Source organism: Poecile atricapillus, chromosome 22, assembly GCF_030490865.1.
Source record: "Poecile atricapillus isolate bPoeAtr1 chromosome 22, bPoeAtr1.hap1, whole genome shotgun sequence".
Taxonomy (NCBI): Eukaryota; Metazoa; Chordata; class Aves; order Passeriformes; family Paridae; genus Poecile; species Poecile atricapillus.
In genome coordinates, this window is record NC_081270.1 from 5942906 (window position 1) to 5962546 (window position 19641).

Below are 19641 nucleotides of genomic sequence, written 5' to 3' on the forward strand. Positions count from 1 at the left end.
GGCCGGGCGCGCCCTTTCCCCGTGGCGGCGGGGGCGGCTCCGCTCGGCCCCGCTCGGCCCCGCTCCGCCCCGCTCGGCCCCACGTGGCTCGGCCGTCACGGCGGGCCCGGGCCAATGGCGGAGCGGGGCCCTGCGCGCGGCTCCGGCGGGGTCAGGCGGCGGCGGGAGCCGAGCGCAGGTGGCCCGGGAGCGGCCGCTCCGCTCCGCTGCGGGATGGAGCGCGGCGCGGCGGCGCTGATCCGCGAGGGCTGGTTCCGCGAGACGTGCCGCCTGTGGCCCGGCCAGGCCATGTCGCTGCAGGTGGAGGAGCTCCTGCACCACCAGCGCTCCCGCTACCAGGAGATCCTCGTCTTCCGCAGGTGCGGGAGGGCGGCCCGGGGCGGCGGGTGGGCGGCGGGGCCGGGCAGCGCCATGCGGCGGGGCCTGGCGGCGCGGAGAGGGGGCGGGGGAGCGCGGCCCCGGGCCGGCTCCAACCCCGCTTCCCCGCTCTGCCCAGCACCACGTACGGCAACGTCCTGGTTCTGGATGGGGTGATCCAGTGCACGGAGCGGGACGAGTTCTCCTACCAGGAAATGATCGCCAACCTTCCCCTCTGCAGCCACCCCGACCCCCGCAAGGTGAGTCGTGCCCGGCCCGCACCTCGGGGTCCCCCCCAGCCGGGGTCAGCGGAGCCACCCCGGGCCCTGCAGGGCTGCCGGGGCCTGTCGGGGGCCACTCGCGGGCCCCGCGGTTCATCCCCGGGCTCGGGGCAGCGCGGGCCCGCTGGGCTCTCTCGCCGCTCTCCTTTGGCCGCGCAGCCAAAGTTGCCCCGAGCCGAGCCCGCTGACAGCCCCGTGCTGTGCCCTCTTCCCTGCCAGGTGCTCATCATCGGCGGCGGCGATGGGGGCGTGCTGCGAGAGGTGGTCAAACACCCGACCGTGGAGTCCGTGGTGCAGTGCGAGATCGATGAGGTGCGTTGTGCTGCGGGCAAAGGAGCCCCGGGAGCTCGGGCCTCGGGGCGGCCGAGCTGCCCAGCAAAAGCAGCCCGGCTCCTCAGCATCCACGGGAGCTGCGGTTTCACCTGCTGCCTCTCGTCAGCACCGGGCGCGTTTGCTGCTGGTTCTGCTGGCGTGACAATGACAGCGCCACCTCTTTGCCTTGCAAGTCATCTACGTGGCAGCTGGCTGCCTCTTCCATGTGATTTCTTTCACACGCGTACGATTGAGGCCCTTCCAGGCAGACTTGGGCCAAGCACGGGATCTGGAGGAGTGCCCTGGCTTTTTGGAGGTGCTGCTTTTTCCTCTCCCTCGCTGCCGAGCAGAGTTCTCCTTGCCGAGGAGGATGGTTGCTTTGTTGAGCAGTCTCTTGCAACCAAAATCAGGAAATAAGCAGCAGGGATTTGCTTCTGTGATAAATGGGCCATTTGCTTTAGAAATTATAATAATTTTCTGTCTAGTACAACAAACTTGGAAGGGAGGAAGTCACTGCCAATTTCCAGGGCGTGTTAAAGCTTTGGTTTATTGATGCTGACTGTAACAAAGTGGACACCTGCTAAGAATCAGCCTGGGACTGGTAATGTGCTCACAGAGGCCTCCAAGTGAGAGTGGCTGTTAGGATGTGGGCTGGCAGCTCTGTCAGACCACTGAATTTACTCTTTTCCCAGTCCTCCTCTCAGCCAGTTTTATTTTACTCTACTTTACTCAGCCTGATATTTTACTTTCTGAGAAAGTTTTGCTCTGTTAAGGACAGGAAACATTACTAAATGAGATTGTGTGCTCTGCCTGCCAGCTAAGTAGGCAGACATCCCTGGTTTTAACAAGCACTGCCTGACACCAGCATATTTTTTTGTTTTTGCCAGCTGTGAGAAGCTGGTAGTGTTCAGTACAATTGCTGGGCCCAGGGCAGTGACTGTCTAATAATTTTAGAGAGAAAACTTTATTTTACAAAGAGATTGATATAATGGCTATAGTGCAGAGATGGGGATATTTCTCATCTTGCATTCAGAAACCTGCTGGCATGGTTTTACTTAGGAAGAAAAAGAAATAGATTTAGCTGAGATCACCTATGCAAGTGATGTTCTGTAGGGAAAAGGAGCACAGAGCAGTCTGACCTGTAATCATATTTGCTCGGTTCCTCGGGGAGCTCTTGGAGCTCCAGGTTTTTGTTGAGTTTGGCATGGACAGACCAACAATGTCACCAAACCCTGAGGCTGTAGGAAAAGGCTGAGAGTTGCTTGCTGGCTGAAGATGCTGGCAGCTCTTGTGGATTTCACTGGCGAGTCAGACTTGAGCTGAAGGAAGGAAATGACTCATGGTGCTGTTCTTCCAGTCACAACTGCACAGTAGTCTGAGAAGCAGCTTCTTGTAAGCCTCTGACCCACTTGTGCTCTCTGTGTTGCAGGATGTGATCCAGGTATCCAAAAAATACCTCCCAGGGATGGCAGTGGGGTATTCCAGTGCTAAGCTGACCTTGCATGTGGGAGATGGTTTTGAGTTCATGAAACAAAATCAAGAAGCCTTTGATGTGATTATCACGGATTCGTCTGACCCCATGGGTAAGAATTGTAGCCATAAAAAGGCACTGCTTTCCACATCCCTCCTTCATTTTTTTCTTCTGCCTACCTCTTGGAAGTTATGCCAGCCTGCTCAGGATCTTTTTGAGTGAAAAGACTCTTGCTGACTTGGTTCTTTCAGTAAGGGAAGGATGGAAACCATGAAATTGTATTAGGCCTTCAAGCCAGCCTTTTACATTTCTCTCCTCAAAATTCAGCTCCAGTAACTATTTCTTCTGGCAGAGTGGTTCCCTGAGTCCAGCAATCCCATGGGAGATACAGCTGCTGGCAAGGGCAGCTTTGCACATGTGGCTCACACACTGCTGCTGCAGCCCCTACCCCAAAGACAGCTGTGGTCAGGCTGCTGGATTTCTGAAGGGGGAAACGGAGGTAGAGAGGGACCAAATGTAGATATGGCACCTCATTTTAGCAACCCATCAACGAGTCTTGAGTCACCTTCAGTCTTGCTCTAGTCAACACTGAGAGAGGCATCTCTAAAAGGCAGTTTGGAGCAGGAGTTCTGCTTAAAAAATGCTCTGTGAAGCAAGAGGCAGCTGCTAAGACTTGGTTTAATGTAGGACCTGGGCTTGCTATTTAGCCAAGCTAAAATTCTGACTGTTTTGCCCATGCTAGGTGCAGGCTGGGATTCACCTAGGCTCAAAACTTTTCTTTATTCACCTTTGTCCCAGGTCCTGCAGAAAGTTTGTTCAAAGAATCTTATTACCAGCTGATGAAGACGGCCCTGCGAGAAGATGGGATTCTCTGCTGCCAAGGTGAGGATGCTGTCCCTGGGCAGAGGCTGATGCCTCAGACCTTTACATACCAAGTGGGAGGCACAGAGGGGATTCTTCTTGGGGAGATGTGATGCAGGGAGTGAAACAAGTCACCTCCCAGGTAAAGCAGTGGTTTTGTGTCTGTCAGCTCATTAATTATTGGACTGGGCTTAGCAAAACTGGCATAAGGGTCTTGTCTTTGAAATCACATGAGCTGTACAGGTTGAGACTTGGAACCTCTGCTAACCTGGCACAGTTGTGTGCAGGGAAGAGGGGCAGCTCTCACCTTGCATCCTGACTTCCCTTCTCCCTGCAGGTGAGTGCCAGTGGCTGCACCTGGATCTCATTAAGGAGATGCGTCAGTTCTGCAAGTCTCTGTTCCCGGTTGTGGAATACGCCTATTGCACCATCCCCACGTATCCCAGCGGGCAGATTGGCTTCATGCTCTGCAGCAAGAACCCTGTGAGTTTCAGGCACCTCAGGTGCCCTTTTCCATTCCCTAGAAGCCTGCCTGAGGCTGTCCCTTGCAGAACTTGAGCTGTGGCACTGGACTCTCCCAGCTGTGGGGTCTCAAGGTTCTTGATGGGGCCTGGCTCTGCCAGCCCAGAGCTGCAGTGCAGCCTGCTCAGTGCTGACTGAAGTGCAGAATAGACCAATTGCTTTAGAAATTACCATAATTTTCTGTCTAGTACAACGAATTTGGAAGTCACTCCCAATTTCCAGGGCATGTTAAAGCTTTGGTTTATTGATACTGACTGTTACAAAGTGGGCACCTGCTAAGAATCAGCCTGGGACTGGTAATCTGCTCACAGAGGCCTCCAAGTGAGAGTGGCTGTTAGGATGTGGGCTGGTAACTCTGTCAGACCACTCAAGTTTACTCTTTTCCCAGTCTGCTTCAATGTGGCTGTCAGATGGGTTTGGGGTGCACTGTACGTGATTAATCTGGGATGCTGGCAGCATGCACCGTGCCAAACTTAACACAAACATGGATTCTCCTTCGAAGAGCAAAGCCTTGTTTCTTGGATGCTCAGGCACTCTCCCAGCTTCATCTGGCACATGGCTCATGCAGTCTGACCTCATGCACTGACATCTGTGCATAAGTGCTGCTCACAGGAGTTACAGAGCATAAACCCCAGCCCTTGGAACTGGGGCTGCGCAGAACCTTTGACCTCATACTAGAACAGAAAGTTATTTGTTCTCCTGTGAGTCATCTCAGTTCTCTGCCATGGATCAGAGTGCCTGTCACACAGCCTTTGGCTCCTTACCCAAATAGTCAGAGCTACCTGACTTTGTTTTTTTTTGCAGAACACAAATTTCCGGGAGCCCGTGCAGCAGCTCTCGCAGCAGCAAGTAGAGGAGAGGAGTCTGAAATACTACAACTCTGAAATTCACCGGGCAGCATTCATTCTGCCAGAGTTTGCACGGAAGGTAAGCCAGGCCGTGCCACAACACCTCCCTCAAGGATGAAGTAGGAGTGGGAGTAGATAGGACTGAGGATTTCCTGCAGTCCCAAAGACTTCTGTGGGCAAGTCAGAGCAGGACAACATTTTGTACAACAGAGCAGAGTATGAGTCAGTCAGGGAAGACTAGAGTTCATTTAGGAGCTGTTCTTTGGGCTGATGTCCCATGCCTTGATGACAGATCCCTCCTGCTTCACCTACCAAAGCCAGGTCCAAGAGCCTGCAGAGCTGGTGTTGCCTACTGGAAAGCTCCAAAAGTCTTAAATAAAATGTGCTTGTGATTCCTAGTGCAAACCAGAGGGCAAAGAAGGGATGCTCCAGTATAGCTCAGTCTTGCTTTTTGAAGGATAGTCTTTATTTTCACATGATTCCATCATCTCCCCACTGCAGGTTCCAGAAAAAAGAACTCCTTAGAGTGTCATAGGAATGAAGGCAAATACCATAAGGGTATTGCAGAGTGATTCATATTTCTGCTGCAGCCTGGCAGAGCTGAGGCAGCTCCATCCTGACAGTTTGTCTTTGGCTCTCTGCAGGCCCTGAGCGATGTGTGAGGCCGAGATGCTGCTTCCTTCCTTCAAGCTGGACTCTGAGATCATCAGTGATGTGGCTGGGATCTTCTCAGCAGACTGCAGATTTGCTCTCCACTGTGTGGGATTGTTTAACCCTTGGCCAGCCAACATTCCCTCTGATGTGTTAAAGATGATGGGGCATAAGCCAGATAAGACTATTGAAAAGGTCCAGTGACTTATTGCGTGAGGTCAAAACTGTTCTTTCCAGTGCTGGAAATGTAAGATGTCTTTTTCCTTTCTCTCCTCCCTGCACCCATTCTAAATTCTCCCAACCACACCCCACATCCCCCCCAACTGACATGATGTATTTATAACTGACACATATTTCTGTCTGGTGGTCTGGGAAGAGTTCAAAGGGTCCCTGACTCAGCCTTAAGCACAGAGAGAGAGAAAGAGAGAGAGAGAGAGAGCTTTGTGCACAGTTGGCTCACTCTCTCCTCATGGGAGCTTCCTGCTGCTGACACATTTTGACTGGTAACAGGTCTGAGCCTTTGTGTCCCACTGCCCTGCTGTGACTCCTGCACTGCTCTGCAGCACAGCTGGAGAAGTCACAGTGCAAACTGTTGCCATTCACAATAGGTCTCCCTCCAACCCTGATGGAGTAGCAGTATTAAACACCAGCCAGGCAGGCTGGCAGCAGTCTTGTGGCTTCTTTTTTAGTTGTTAATTTTTAAAATTGGTCAGAAACAGAAGTGCTGAGGTGCCAACAGGCTGACTCCTGTTCTTACCTCTTGCCCTCAGAGAGGTTCCAAAGAATGTTTATCAATATGGTGATAGGTGCTTTATATATATATATCTATAGATACATAAATATATATCTATAGATATTTAGATATATAAAAAACAAACCTTAGCTCCATTGCCTGATGTTCAGTACTGATGCTGGGGAGTCAGCTGTGCTGACAAATCTCTGATCTCAGTCATGTTGAGATGCCTCAGGCCTGGGTATTTGCAAGTCCTTAGGAGGCATCATTATTTCCAGTGCTGCCCCCAGATGCATAATTTGTTTTTCACTGTACTCTGTAAGATGGATCTGCCTTCACTTCTTTACTTCTGTTCTGAAGATTCCATGGTGTGGGAATCGCCCTCCCAGCACAGCCACTGTGCCACTGTCACTCCCTGCACTCAATTAAACACTCGGCTCTGGTTAAGGTGACATCAGTGTGGGTCAGTGTTCTCTGGGGAGCGAGTGGGGAGGAAAAACAGAGATCCTGAAGGTTTGCTGTGCTTCCAGGTGCACTCTCTAGTTGGTCTGACTTCCTCTCTTATCTTTAGGGATGATGAGTTATCAAAATGAAGCGCTGAAGTGCGATCCCATTGCATGTTTTGTGTTGTGGTGTAGCTGCCCAACAGCTCCTCTCATCCTCTGTGCTGCAGACTCAGTACCTGCTATCCAAGCTGTTCTCCAGTCCAAATGCTGCCTCTGTCACAGTTTTCCAAGTGCTTTTCCAGCTGCCCATCTCCCTGCTGCTATCAGGTAGCTCCTCTCAGCCCTGGCCCCATGGAGCTGCACCTTCTTTTCCACTGCAGCACTGGTGGTGCCTCAGGGGCTCTGAGGGCTGAATCACTGGTTCAGGCTGGGGAAAGGCATTAGGTGGCATTAAGAAAAGACAAAAATGCTCCTTCTGAGAAACTTTTTGGCTTGGTAAGAGAGAACTAGAAGAAGCAGACTTCAGCAGGGGTTGGGGTTGAGCTTTGCCATAATAAGTGACCCTACAAACAGTGCAGGTGCTCCAGCCACTGTGTGCCCACAGCAAAGGATTTGTGGGGTCAGTACTCTCCTGCTTTCTCCTGTTTCTGATGAGACCTGGCACTTCTTTCCTTCTGCCACCTGTACTGGTACAGTTTCTTTGTGGTCCCAAGCACTGCTGAGCTGCAGAGCTGAGTCTAGATCTCTGTATTCTGGTGTTGAGAAGATAACACCTATTTTTCTCTTCATTGTCTGGGTGACTGTCTTCTTTCTCACACAATTAATTTGAGTTAATGAGGCATTTTCATTGCTCCATTCTTGTATTTTTATAAGGAGCAGACCAGTAATGGAGGCTGGTTCTAGCTGCTCCTGTTGAAATTCCTGTGGGTCCTGAACCTCACTCAGCCTTTCATCCTTGACAGAAAATGAGCTCAGTCACTTTCCCCTAGAATGGGAACCAAGACCAGGACTATGGTCTGGGAAGGCCTTAGAGCAGCAGCCAGCCAGTAACAAGTTCAAGCCTTTCACCCATCCTTGGTGAGAACAACAATGCCCAGGAGGGAAAGAGCTTCCTCAAACCTGTTGTTGGCCTCCACACAACTAATTATTCCTTCTGGTTCTTTGAGCTCTCTCCAAATACGTGAGTTCAGCGAGTGGCCAGTGATGAGAGCAGAAGACAAGACTGTTTCTCATCCAAGTCACACATACCCTGTCCACAAAGCCCTATAAATCTAGTTTCTGAGTGATTCCAGTTCACTGTTCCCCACAGAGAGTTCCAAACACTTCAGTGCCTTCAATGTGAGAAGACAGAGCTCAGAGCCTGAATCAACACTCATTAAATGAATCCAGCAAGAGAGGGAGCAGGGGCTTGTGCAGCTGTGGTTGGTTCCACCTGAGCAGCTCTGAGCTTCAGGATGTAAAAATCCCCCCTGTGCTGAGCACTGCCACAGCTCTGTGTGCCCTGTGAGCTGCTGGGATGGTGTTTGGCACCTGCAAGGTGGTTGTGTCTGCAGATCCATCATCCCTTCCACAGATCTGTGTCTGAGCTGTTATGCTGCAGGATGTGGTGGCCAAGGGACGCTGGGGGTTGAGGAGACACTGGAAATTCGGGTAATGCTCAACAGGAGGAAACTGTGGGGTCTCATGTAGAACTGAGACCTAGTGGGCAACTGAAATACCTTTTTCAGAGTTTTAGCTGCCATTTGCCTAAGGCTAGTTAAGCAAGACTGTTCATAAGCAAAGAGTCACAAAGGTGATGTTTGTCTAGACACGCTGCAGTCGTGTTCCAGCATCTCATCCAGCCAGGAGCATGTGAACAGGGATAGGCTTTGTCCCAGCTAATGTAAAATGTAATGTCAGAGCAGGTGGAGACAAGCAAGGGAATGGAGGCTGATGGGCTTTTTAATCCATTGCTTAAGTTGCTTGGCACCTTTTGAACTGTGTCAAACTGCCCTGAGCTTTATTCATTGAACTAATTCAGTTTTTAGAAGTTCAGAAGAGCTTCAAAAAATTGAGAGAAACCTCCTGCCTGTATCTCTTGAGCCTTTTCAGTCAGTTAATTGGACTGAGTGTCATATTGACCCAGAGCTGATGTTATTGAGGCCTGGCTGAATTATTGATGGAGCTTGGCTGGAACAAGAGGCTGTTGAAGAATGACATCAGAACAGCAGTCTCAGTAAGCAAGGAGTCAAAAAAGTATTAAAAAGTGCTACAAGGTTCAGGTAGAGGCAAGTTCCCTTGCTAAAATGATGGGGGAAGAAGAGGGAAAAGTGTGGACATGAAAGGACAGCTCAGGTCTAGCAGAAGAGCCAGACAAAATGCTGTTACAAAGATGAGAAATCTAAAGTTAAATACGGAGAAGTCTGGGGAATGCTCTTTCCTACTCATGTGTTGGATGGAGTTTATTCCTTCTAAAATATGCAGAAGATGGGGAACTGGAGCCACAGAATTGCAGTTATAGCACAGTGATGTGTGAAGCAGATAAAGATGGGGGTGTTTTACACGTGTTAGGGATCTCAGTGCAGGCCTTTCAAGGACAGCAGCTCCTTGAACTGGTACTTAAGGGCTGCTGCAGCAACCCACAGCCAGGAAGGAATTCACTAAACAAAGCTCATTCTGTGTGAAGATATGATGTATATGATGCCTCTGCATGTGTTTTGCCTCCTTAAGCTGTAGGAGAGAAGTAACCAGAACCTCACAGGATCTGCAATTCCTGATTAAGGCTGTCCCAGCCATGCAGGACCTCCTTTAGTGCTCCCAGTCTCACAGACCCATGTGTTAACACCCCTGGTGAGGTCTTGGAATTGCCACGAGGTGCAGTGCATAAGCAATCCCTCAGATAATCCAAATGGTAAAGGAATGTTTCTATCCAACTCTTGTCCAGCCAATCTTGCCACCAATGGGACAATTCTGGTGTAACAGAGGTCATGAGTGTGTGGCAGGAGACAATAACCCCAAACTGCACAGCCTGAAATGCCTCCTGCTTGCAGCCAGGCAAAATGTTTCAGCATTTCCTGTTCTTAAATAGGAGAGTTTAATAGAGAGTGGTTATTTCTGAGGAAGATTTTTGGTGGAATAATTGAAATGTTTAACTGCATGCAGTCAAATAACAGAAGGCTTTGAGCATACAGGTGAAATTTTTGCTTGCCCTTCCCTCATCCTCCTGCAGTCCCTTTGGGGTTGGCACACAGAGAAAGGCTCCCCCTCCCCAGAGAGCTGTGACAGGCTTGTGGTTGTGAGAGCAGCATCCCCATGGTTCTTCCTCCCTTCCTCAAACCGAGACATCCTCCTCTTCCTCCTCCTCCTCGTCCTGGCAGCTGCTCTGAGCAGGGATGAGGCTCCTGCCATCTCCCCTGGGTTTGTTAGATTAGTGCCAATGAAAAGCCATCTGCACACTCCTGCAGGGCCCTGGGGAGAACAGTGCCAGGCAAAACTGCAAACCTGGCCTGTTTAATGAGCTCTAATTTCAAGCCTGTGAATGAATTGGTTTCCCCTTCCAGAAAGGCTCACAACTTTCAGCTAACTATTGCTTTATTTATTGCATTCACCTTTGTAACCTGAGGGCAGAGAACAAGGGTTCCAATGACAGGAAGGTATTTTAGCTTCCCTCTGCTGCAGGTGAGTGCCTTTACCTTTGGGAACCAGAAACTTCTGGATGCTTGGTGTGATCTGCTGAGTGCTTCAAACATGGGTGACCTGAACCCAGACCAGGCAACAAACAGCAAATATCCACGCCATAGAGGAGAGAAATTGAGAAATTATCTCATTCCTTGATGTGGCATCTGGTGCCAGACACAGTGACAGCTCTTCTGTTCCTGCAGCCCAGCCTGTGCTGCTGCACAGACACACAGGCCTCTTCCTTGAATGACAAAACCTCTCCCACTGCATGTTCTGTGTGCAGCCTTCGTCACAAGGAGATGGAGTTCTCTCCAGTGATTGTGGAAGCATATTCTGCTGTGCTTCTGAACCCACTCTGCAGCTCTGCTGGAGCCATGCTGTCAGACAAAACCCTTGGAGAGGCAAGCTTTTTCCAGTTGTTGAATGCAGAAATCCCTCCTGGAGCGGGCTCCACTCAGGTTCCCATGGTTGTGGTCACAGCTGCACTGATTTCAGAGAGATCTGAGTGCAGAAATCCCTCCTGGAGCAGGCTCCACTCAGGTTCCCATGGTTGTGGTCACAGCTGCACTGATTTCAGAGAGATCTGAGTGCAGAAATCCACTCAGGCCACGTGCAGCTGAGGGCAGGAGAGGATCAAGGAACATGATTTCCAAAGGGGAAATCAGATAACAGAGAAGGTGTTAAGAGGAAAGAATAATCAGAAATGTTTATTGTTCCAAGGGAAGACTTACCATTTCCTGTACAGGATCATAAGCATTTAAGGGTCAGGAAAAAAAATAAAAAATTAAATAAATATAATATATAAAATTTGAGGCCTTCTTAAAGGTCAGACAACTAATGCACATGGAATAGGAACAGTAGCAATAAAGAACAATCCTGGTGCTGTACATTCAATTCTATCTGATTACAAAAAAGAGCCAGTTTTATCACCAGAGAGTTATTTTACTCCCTTTGGAGAAGGAGATGGTGCTATATCTGGTGCTGGGGAGGTGGTCAGCAGCATCTGCAAAGGGGCTGGAGGACAGACCAACATCGGGGAAGCAGCAGGGGGTGAATGTGAGGAAAGGGAAGGGCACTAGAGAATGTGGAGGAATCTGGGAAAGAGGTGCCCAATACTGAGAGAAGCTGTAGCAGAGCTCAGGGGGAACATATTTGGATTTAGAGATCCATTCCTGCTGTGGTCCACCTCGAGCTGCCCCTGAGACACTGGGGCACAGGGCTTTTCATCCTGTGGAAAAGATCCTTCCATCATCCATGGCCTAAAGTGGGATCCACTTCAAAAATTCTGTACATCCCAGGATTGTTCCCAGAGGAAAGCTGCCAATGGGTCTGGCTGGCCTTGCTTTCCCAGATGCCACCTCTCAGCTGCCCCTGAGGCAACAGGACACCAGCCTTTCCTTCCTGTGGAAAAGCAAGGTCCTTTGCAGCCAGGTGCCCCAAGATTCCTCATCCTAAAGCTGTGATGCTCTGAGGAGCAGCCCCGGGAGGCCAAGGGCAGCCAGGTCTGTATCACGGGGTGAGTGTCAACTCCAGACAAGCCCTGCCTTAGATTTAGGCAAGTCTACACTTTAGAAATCGCTCTGGCCTGCACTGAATGGAAGTTCAGGTCTACCTATAAAATTAAATATAAAAATTAAAAAAAAACAAACCCTTAAAAATAAAAATTAAACATTAAAAATAAAACTACTTATTAAACAGACAGGAGATAACAGATGAGAGATCTTAATCAGAGTTACTTAGTAGCCAGTACAAAATTAAAAAAAAAATACTAGTAGATTAAAATAGTGCATGATATCAAGTTACCTATATTAAAGTTAGCAAAATAAATAGTATTGATTAGAAATCAAAAGGAACTTACCACCAAAATGATGATAAAGTACATAGTTTTAACCTCTGCGGGAGCAACCCCTAAGCTGGTGTCCCTACTCACAGGAGAAACTCCACACATTTCCAAGAGCCAAAAACCTCTTTTCCATTCACTTGCCAATTTAATGCTTCCCACTGACACCACTGTGTGGCACCAGACTGTGTGAAAATCAGCATTCAGCATCCTTCCTTTCTCCTTTACTGCCAGCAGGCAGCTTCCAGCTCTCCCATCCCTGCATTTCCTATTCCTCCTTTGCTACTTCCACTCTTGTTTCAGTGCTAAGAGTGAAACACACTAAGTTCTCATTATATGTGACTAAATCTAAATTAACTACCAAAAGGCTTTTAGTACCTTTTGCCCTACCACATACCAAAGGGAGCAAGGTTAAAAAACAGAATCTGTAGATTATGTTTAACTAGGAGCTAAAAAATATTCAGGAAAAATGCAACCAAATAGGTAATGACTTTGTAAGTAGAGAGGATAAATATTGCTTAAAATAAATAAGCAGCCAACAATAACCAACTTTCAAGGCTGAGAAGTAAACCATCTGGGATGATAATAACACCAGAAAGAACCAGTTTTGTACAGTTCGAAAGCAATTAACAGAGCCTGAGCATGCACCAATTCAGAAAATTCAATTAAAGGACAAATGATGAAGATTATGGAATGGACTGTGTTCTTATGGAAGGACAGTAGATGGCAGCAAAGACCGTGAAATAGTTAATTCATGTTCGTATCATCACTTTCTAAACTAGGCTGGTTTTATGTTATTGATTTCTTCCTCTGTGTAATGAATATATAACAACCTTGTAAATATAAACTGTATTAATTCATCCAGTGGTTGGGAGCACTCATGGTGTGGCCCCAGCCCTGTAAATAAAGAGTACCTGCTTAACACTGATATTCCTTGCTGTTGAGTGAATTGTTTTGTTTCAAGAGCAACTGCTCTGTACTTTCATATACCATCAACATGCTTGGCTGAGGTGTGAGTAAATCAGATATTTTCAGCTCCAGACTCTCAAGTGAATGCAGGAGTGTCCAGTATGGGACCAGGTTTATATGGCTGTTGTAAAGCTAACATGTTTGGAGTCAGCTAGCTGTGATTTTTTAGGTTCTGCTGGCCCTTCAGTGACATCCATTTGACCTGTGGCCCCCGAGATAGGTGTACACCATTTGTGCACTCTTGGTCTGTGCAATTCCCCCTGGCAGAGCACTGCTGGTGCTGGCTAACAGAGTGAAAAGTCCTTGGATTTCTACAGGCTGATGCTGCTGAATTTTTCTACTTTTTTAAGAGCTTGGGTTAGATGCAATAATCCCAGTTTGATTTTTCCTCATTAATGTGAACAAGGGAATTGCTATTATAGAAAATCCAGAAACATGATTACTCCTATCTCAAAGTACCATTCATATTTTGAAATTCCTTTTCAGTAGTGGGGGTAGATATAGCATCTAATTTTGTAATTATTTCATCTGGAATTACAACTTGGCCTGCTAGGCACTAAGTTCCCAGGAACTTCACTTCCTTAGAGGGATCTTGACAATTTGTTGAAAGCATTTCTACCCCCTCTTCATTTAATCTATTTTATGTCCTGTGCTGTTGTTCTTACTGCACTTTCCTCCTCACCTCCTACCAACACATCATCAGTGCACTGATAAATCTTCCTGAATTTGTATTTGTTGAAGGATTTCAGCCAAAACATTGTGTGTTATCATGGGTGAGTGATTGTCCCCTTGGGGCAGGCGATTGAAGGTGTATTGTGATCCCTCCCAAGTGTATGCAAGTTTGGGTTTATCTTCCTCCTGAATTTGGGCCATAAAAATGTCTTTTATATCCAAAACTGCCATCCACTTATGAGCAGATGCCTGCAGCACAGCAGTGAGGTTTGCAATATCTGGGACAGCTGCAGTGAGTGGTCCCATATTTGCATTAAGCCTTTGATATTCAGTTGTTAAATGCCAGTTCTCATCTGCTATTATCACTGACCAAACAGGAGAATCCTAAACAGAATGCATCCTAAAATATAATGCCTCTTTGTTCTAAATTTTTAATTACTTCATTTATCTCTTGTTTGTCTGCAGGGGCTAGAAGGTATAGTTTGATATTAATTACAGTAGAAATATGCAACACCAGAGCTAATTTTAAGAGATCCATTTTTCTATCATTCCCAGAAAGATTCCTGTGTTTTGTGGGTCCATAGGACCAAACATCCCCATTTGGTAACTGCCAATTTTTTCCTTTAAGGCTGTCATACCCTAAAATGTTTTCTTCATGATGTGCAATTGTGAATGTATGTGAAGTCATTCACTTTTCCCTAGGACCTTAAATGGACTTTGATAGGGTAACAGATAACACTTTTCCTATTAGAGCCAGTTAAATTTTTTAACTTTAATTTTTTGGCTTCTTTACAGGTAAGCAACTTGATTTTGAGCTCTAGTGTCAATTGAGAATGTTAAAGGTCTCTTTACTCCTACAGCCACATAAACATAGGGGTAACCCTTATCAGAAAATCATTGATATGCAGGAATATTCAGGTGAGGCTCAAAGTTCATCCAGCACCTAAGTTCACTTGCTCCTTTCTTCCCAGGCTTTGCCTTCCTCCACTTTGATTTCCCTTGCCTTTCCTACCCATTACAGATGGGGAATAAGAGGATTGGCTCTCGTAATTAAGGGATGAATATTGTGTGTATGTTGAGAGAAGTTTTATTTGCATTAAGTTTTTGTGGTTTGTTGTTTGGATGTCCTCTGTTCTCCCCATAGTCCCTTTTTTCCCCTGTTTTGTTGCCACTGGGCTGTCAGGGACAAGTGGAGGGGGACATTTACCTGTGTCCCTTGCAGGGGGCAGTTGGGAAGAGGGAAGGTTTGTTGCTGGGGAGGCACGGCAAGGCTGCTGAGGAGCTTGGAACACCACACTGGGGGTCACTGTTGGGTTTCAGGGGGTTCCTCCACCCAGGTTGTTTCTGTTATGACATCGTGTATTGTCATGGTGATGTTGGAACCCAGGGTGTTGTGAGGCAGGGTTGGGACAGTCAGGTGTCTCCAGTCCCCACTGGGTGCTGAGCTGGAGGATCCCGAGCCCCTGATGAGGAGCCAACCCACCATGGTGACACTAGTGGTAGGTGCTGAGTGCTATGACATAATGGCCATGGTGGGGAAGGGGACCTTTGGACAGGTGATCCAGGGGCAGTGCAGGAGCACTGGGGAGATGGTGGCCATCAAGATCCTGAAGAACTGTGATCACAATGGCCAAATAGTGAAGAATGAACTGAGGCTGCTGCAGGCCTTGCGGGAGGGGGACACGAAGGACTCTCACATCATCCATTTCCTCGAGTCCTTCAGTGACACGGTCTGGACCTACCTGATCTTCGAGCTGCTGCAGCAAAACCTCTTTGACTTCCAAAAGCAGAACAACTTCTCACCACTGCCAGTCCGACACATCCGTACCATCACAGCACAGGTGCTGGTGGCACTGGTCAAGCTGAAGGAGCTTTCTATCATCCATGCTGACCTTAAGCCAGAGAACATCATGCTGGTGGACCATGCACGCTATCCATTTCGCATCAAGCTTGTTGACTTTGGCTCGGCTATCCTCCTCCCTGAGGTCTGCCGTGTCCAGGAGCCCTACATCCAAACCCGCTTCTACCGGGCACCGGAGATCTTGCTGGGTTTACCCTTCTGTGAGAAGGTGGACATCTGGTCTTTGGGCTGTGTGATGGCCGAGCTTCACTTGGGTTGGCCGCTCTACCCTGGCAGTGATGAATATGAGCAGGTGTGCTACATCTGCTCCACCTTGGGGCTACCCCGGGGTGAGCTGCTCTGCGCTGCCCAGAAGACACGGTCCTTCTTCCAGCGTGTGCCATGTTCCACTGGTACCTGGCAGCTCAAACCACCAGGGAAGGTGATGGCAAAGCCCATGGAGAGGAGGGAACATATCTTTTCCTCACTGGATCAGTTGGCGGTGGTAAATGTCTGCCAGATGCCTGATCCTGACCAGGAGGAGCTGGCCAAGCGCTGTGATCTGTACAGGATGGTGGAGCTGGTCAAGAGGATGCTCACTTGGGACTCACGTGAGCGAATCACACCCAGTGCTGCCCTTCATCATCCTTTCATCTCCATGCAGGAGGTGAAGGCCAGCTTTGAGGCCACCCGGTACTACCAGCTCAGTCAGGAAGACTTGAGGGCATCCTGTAAGGATTCCAGGATAGCTGAGATCTTCCCTAGCACAGAGAAAGGCGCTTTCATCCCTGCCAGCCAGGGAGGCATCCAGAAGGCCACTGCCCAGATGGATGGGCTGAGTCTGGCTGAGCCAGCTGGGGACACTGCTGACAAGCATCAGCAGAACATCTGCCAAGCCCCCAGCCCCACCCACTGTGGAAGCCAGTACTGTCAGCATCACTGGTGTCCCCAGACGGAGCCCACTGACCGTCACTTGACTGTGCTGGGGTCTGCCAGCAAAATGAAACGGTACAGCCATTGCAGTGGCAGGCCAGCTGTTGGTGGCACCATGGAACAGAACCTGCCTGGAAGATGCTGCAGCTCATCCTGTGCCAAGGTACAGGGAGGGGGCTCCTGGGCACTCTGGGACAAAGTGTGCCTGGGGTCCCTTACATGCTTGGGTTTCCTGGTGCCACATGTCCCCAGGTGCCCGAGGTCCCCATAAAAAGGAGGTAACACTCACTCCCACCCCATGCTCTCCCCCCTGTTCCCCACCACAGAGAGCTCTGGTGATGTGGCACGACCCCAAGCCTCCAGGGATTTGGAGAATGGGCTGCGGAGGCTGGGCTGGGCCGCCCCTGCAGTACTCAGCAAGCTCCTCCTACTACAGAGCCAGTGGCACTCCCAGCACCACTGAGACCCCACAGCAACCCTTGCACACGCTCCAGCAGCCCAGAGCTTGCAAGAGACCTTCCTCTTCCTCACCCTCAGGCACCCCAACCGCCAAAACCCAGCGCCTTGCTGGTGGGGATCACAGCCAGGGCTGCAACAGAACATACTGTGCCAGATTCTACCGGCTCTGTTTCTCACACTGATCCCCCAATAAACAGTTTTGCCAAAAATTGAGCATTTCAACTGATTATTTGCCAAGGGAGTTTGGTACTGCCAAGGGCTGTCCCAGCTTCTCACCTGGGAATGGCACAACACTTGGCAAAGGCCTGGCACTTTCCACATTTGCAGCATGGAGAACCCCCCACCCCCAGGCTCAACAACATAAACTCCAAAAAACTTGCATTTTCTGGTTTTTCCACTGTAGCAGGGCATCTCACACCCCACAAAAACTTACCTGTAGCTTGTTACCTGGTCAGATAACTTAAACAGGACATGGTGTCTGTCAATAAACAGACTGTCAATAGACACCTTACTGCTGAAGTGAAATTTGGCAAGATAAGCTGGATTTCTAACTGAAAGATATCTCACTTCACGAACTACAAAAGCTACACCAAACTTTCAGAAAGCAAAAAACTTCTGCACATTTTTCTGGAAATGTGTGTAGTTTCTTCCCAGAACAGGGATACCTGCTTTACTCCTCTGGAGGCTGAGTAAAAGAACACTGTGTAAATTATCATCATCTCAGTAGTAAGATACATTTGACTCCTAATCAGTACTATTTCTTTTGCTAGCTTTAATACAGGTACCTTGATATCATGCACTGTTCTATATAATTTACTAGTAGTTCCTTTAATTTACTAAGTAACTCTGATTAAAATATTTCATGTTATCTCCTGTCTGTTTAATTAATAACTCATTTTATAAACAGACCTAATGTGCTATCCTTAAAACTTGTAGGCCAGAGTAATTTCTTAAATTTCAGCTGGTAGGGCTTGCCTAAAGCTTCCACTCACCCTGTGACAGTCCCCAAACTGGAGTGGGGCAGCCAGATTCAGCACATCCAGACCCAGAGGTTCCTCAGGGGTCTATTCCTTGGCCTCAAACGGAGCTGCAGAGGCTCTCCCAGCACTTGGCACTGCCTGCTCACAAACTACCTGTGGCTGCTGGCATGGTGTGGCCAGCACCAGCTCCACTCACCCTCAGCTTCACCACCAGCACCGATCTTGCTGGCTGCACAAAGTAGTCCCAAGACCAGTTGGATGTCCCTGCAAGGAGATTTTTGGTGATTTGATTTTCCCCTGAGATCTCTGTGTGCTCTTTCAACACAGGTTTACAAAGCCCCCATCTTTCTGCATCACAGGGGATTGTTCATAAAGGAAGTCTTGAGTTAAACAAATTTTAAAAAACCCTGTCTGTTGTCTCTTGCATGGTCATTCTTGCTCTCTACAGAACAATCAGAAGCACCACTTGGGACTGGGATGGTTGTATTGTTTCAATCGTGAATGTCAGGTTTAATGGTCAACATTCCTCGGAGTCTGCAGCCTTTGGTGGTCCCTGGGAGGTTATTCTGGGAAGTGTGGTGACAAGTACTGAACAGGTTGCTACAGAAGCCATGAACTTTAAGAGACTGGCAAAGAGTGAGGCAACTGTTGCAGTGTTGCAAGTGTTGCTACTTTTTAGTTCTCCTCTCTGGAGTTCCTTCCCTTCATTCTTGAACCATCCTCCCCTGAGCTTCCCCCATCAGGAGGATCCTTCCCTCCCTGTGGGAACAGCTGAGCAGGTTCCCATGGCCATGTCCCCGCTGGTGGTGAGGGTGCCCTGCATTTCCTGGGAGGTGGAATGTCTGGCTGGTTTCTGTTCAGGTTCTCCCCCTCCTCAGTGTGTGAGGGCTTTCTCCACCTCATTGATTTCTTGCAGTCTCCTCGTGGCTTTCAGGCCTGTCATCTTCTGGAACACTTGACATGACACGCAGAAAACTGAAGCAGCACAAGGCTTTGGAAAATAGATCACGGTTTTCCAGCCATGTCTGTCCCTTTCAAGCAGTGACTCATCTTTATACTCTCTCACATGCCCATTTTTCCCCTTTTCACAGCTGGCCCTTCTCAGAGAGCACACATCTGGCAATTTACACAAGCCTGGTTTAGTGCCAGACAGCGAGGGAGAAAAAAGGGCCTGTCAAACTGCAGGACAGACAGAACTTACCTGGACAAACAGTCATCCTTTCCTATGACAAAAACCAAAACCCATCAGAGAAGAACAGCAACAGGAGAGAGTATATTCTGAACATTCTTTCACACTTGTTCCTTCCTGGCACAGAAAAGTAAAGATGTACCTTGGCAGAGAGATGTCTTAAGGCATCATTCATCTTGTACCACTGCCTATCCCTGGCCTGCAAAAGAAGGTGTCTTCAGATGAACTGCAGGGGTTTTTAAAGCAAAACCACAGCTGGAACACACTGAAGGACATAATTCAGCAATGCAAATCAGTGAATGGATTTTCACCTTCAGGAAGCAATAAGAGACTCAAAAATTATCTTTAGAGTCATTAGGAAATGCCCTGAGAAAACTGTGTCACCAATCACAGGCTGAAGGTGTAGAAACAGATCACCTTTGTTCACCAAAAGCAGGTATTGCCATTTTGGCATGTCAGTGGCAGAAAAGTATTCTGGGCCAGCCCAGTTCTGTATGAGCCAAGTCAGGGCTGATCTTCACACTGGAGCCTTCTCTTGCCACAAGGGCAAGGCCCAGCTACAGCGCTGATTGTACTCAAACAGCTGCACTCAGCCATTGTGTGCATACATAACAATTTCC

At 48.6% G+C, this 19641-nt stretch overlaps 2 protein-coding genes across 2 annotated transcripts; both read left to right on the plus strand.

Moving 5' to 3' along the window:
* Window positions 1-81: 81 nt before the first annotated feature.
* SRM (spermidine synthase) lies at window positions 82-8930 on the plus strand. The gene is made up of 8 exons (XM_058854943.1): window positions 82-359; window positions 497-617; window positions 858-950; window positions 2380-2533; window positions 3220-3303; window positions 3620-3765; window positions 4609-4731; window positions 5297-8930. Exons 1-8 carry the CDS (start codon window positions 115-117, stop codon window positions 5312-5314), a joined length of 984 nt encoding a protein of 327 aa, XP_058710926.1. The 5' UTR covers window positions 82-114; the 3' UTR covers window positions 5315-8930.
* Window positions 8931-15104: 6174 nt separating this feature from the next.
* Window positions 15105-18791, plus strand: HIPK4 (homeodomain interacting protein kinase 4). Its single transcript, XM_058855452.1, has 2 exons — window positions 15105-16468; window positions 18749-18791. Exons 1-2 carry the CDS (start codon window positions 15105-15107, stop codon window positions 18789-18791), a joined length of 1407 nt encoding a protein of 468 aa, XP_058711435.1.
* The last annotated feature ends 850 nt before the right edge of the window (window positions 18792-19641 follow it).

Bases quoted from the DNA above. Each gene is read 5' to 3' on its own strand.
- SRM (XM_058854943.1), top strand. From the start codon at position 115: ATGGCGGAGCGGGGCCCTGCGCGCGGCTCCGGCGGGGTCAGGCGGCGG. The intron at 3,304-3,619 runs GTGAGGATGCTG...TTCTCCCTGCAG, and splicing joins TGGGATTCTCTGCTGCCAAG to GTGAGTGCCAGTGGCTGCAC. The intron at 3,766-4,608 runs GTGAGTTTCAGG...TTTTTTTTGCAG, and splicing joins TGCTCTGCAGCAAGAACCCT to AACACAAATTTCCGGGAGCC.
- HIPK4 (XM_058855452.1), top strand. From the start codon at position 15,105: ATGGTGACACTAGTGGTAGGTGCTGAGTGCTATGACATAATGGCCATG. The intron at 16,469-18,748 runs GTACAGCCATTG...GATTTCTTGCAG, and splicing joins TCTGCCAGCAAAATGAAACG to TCTCCTCGTGGCTTTCAGGC.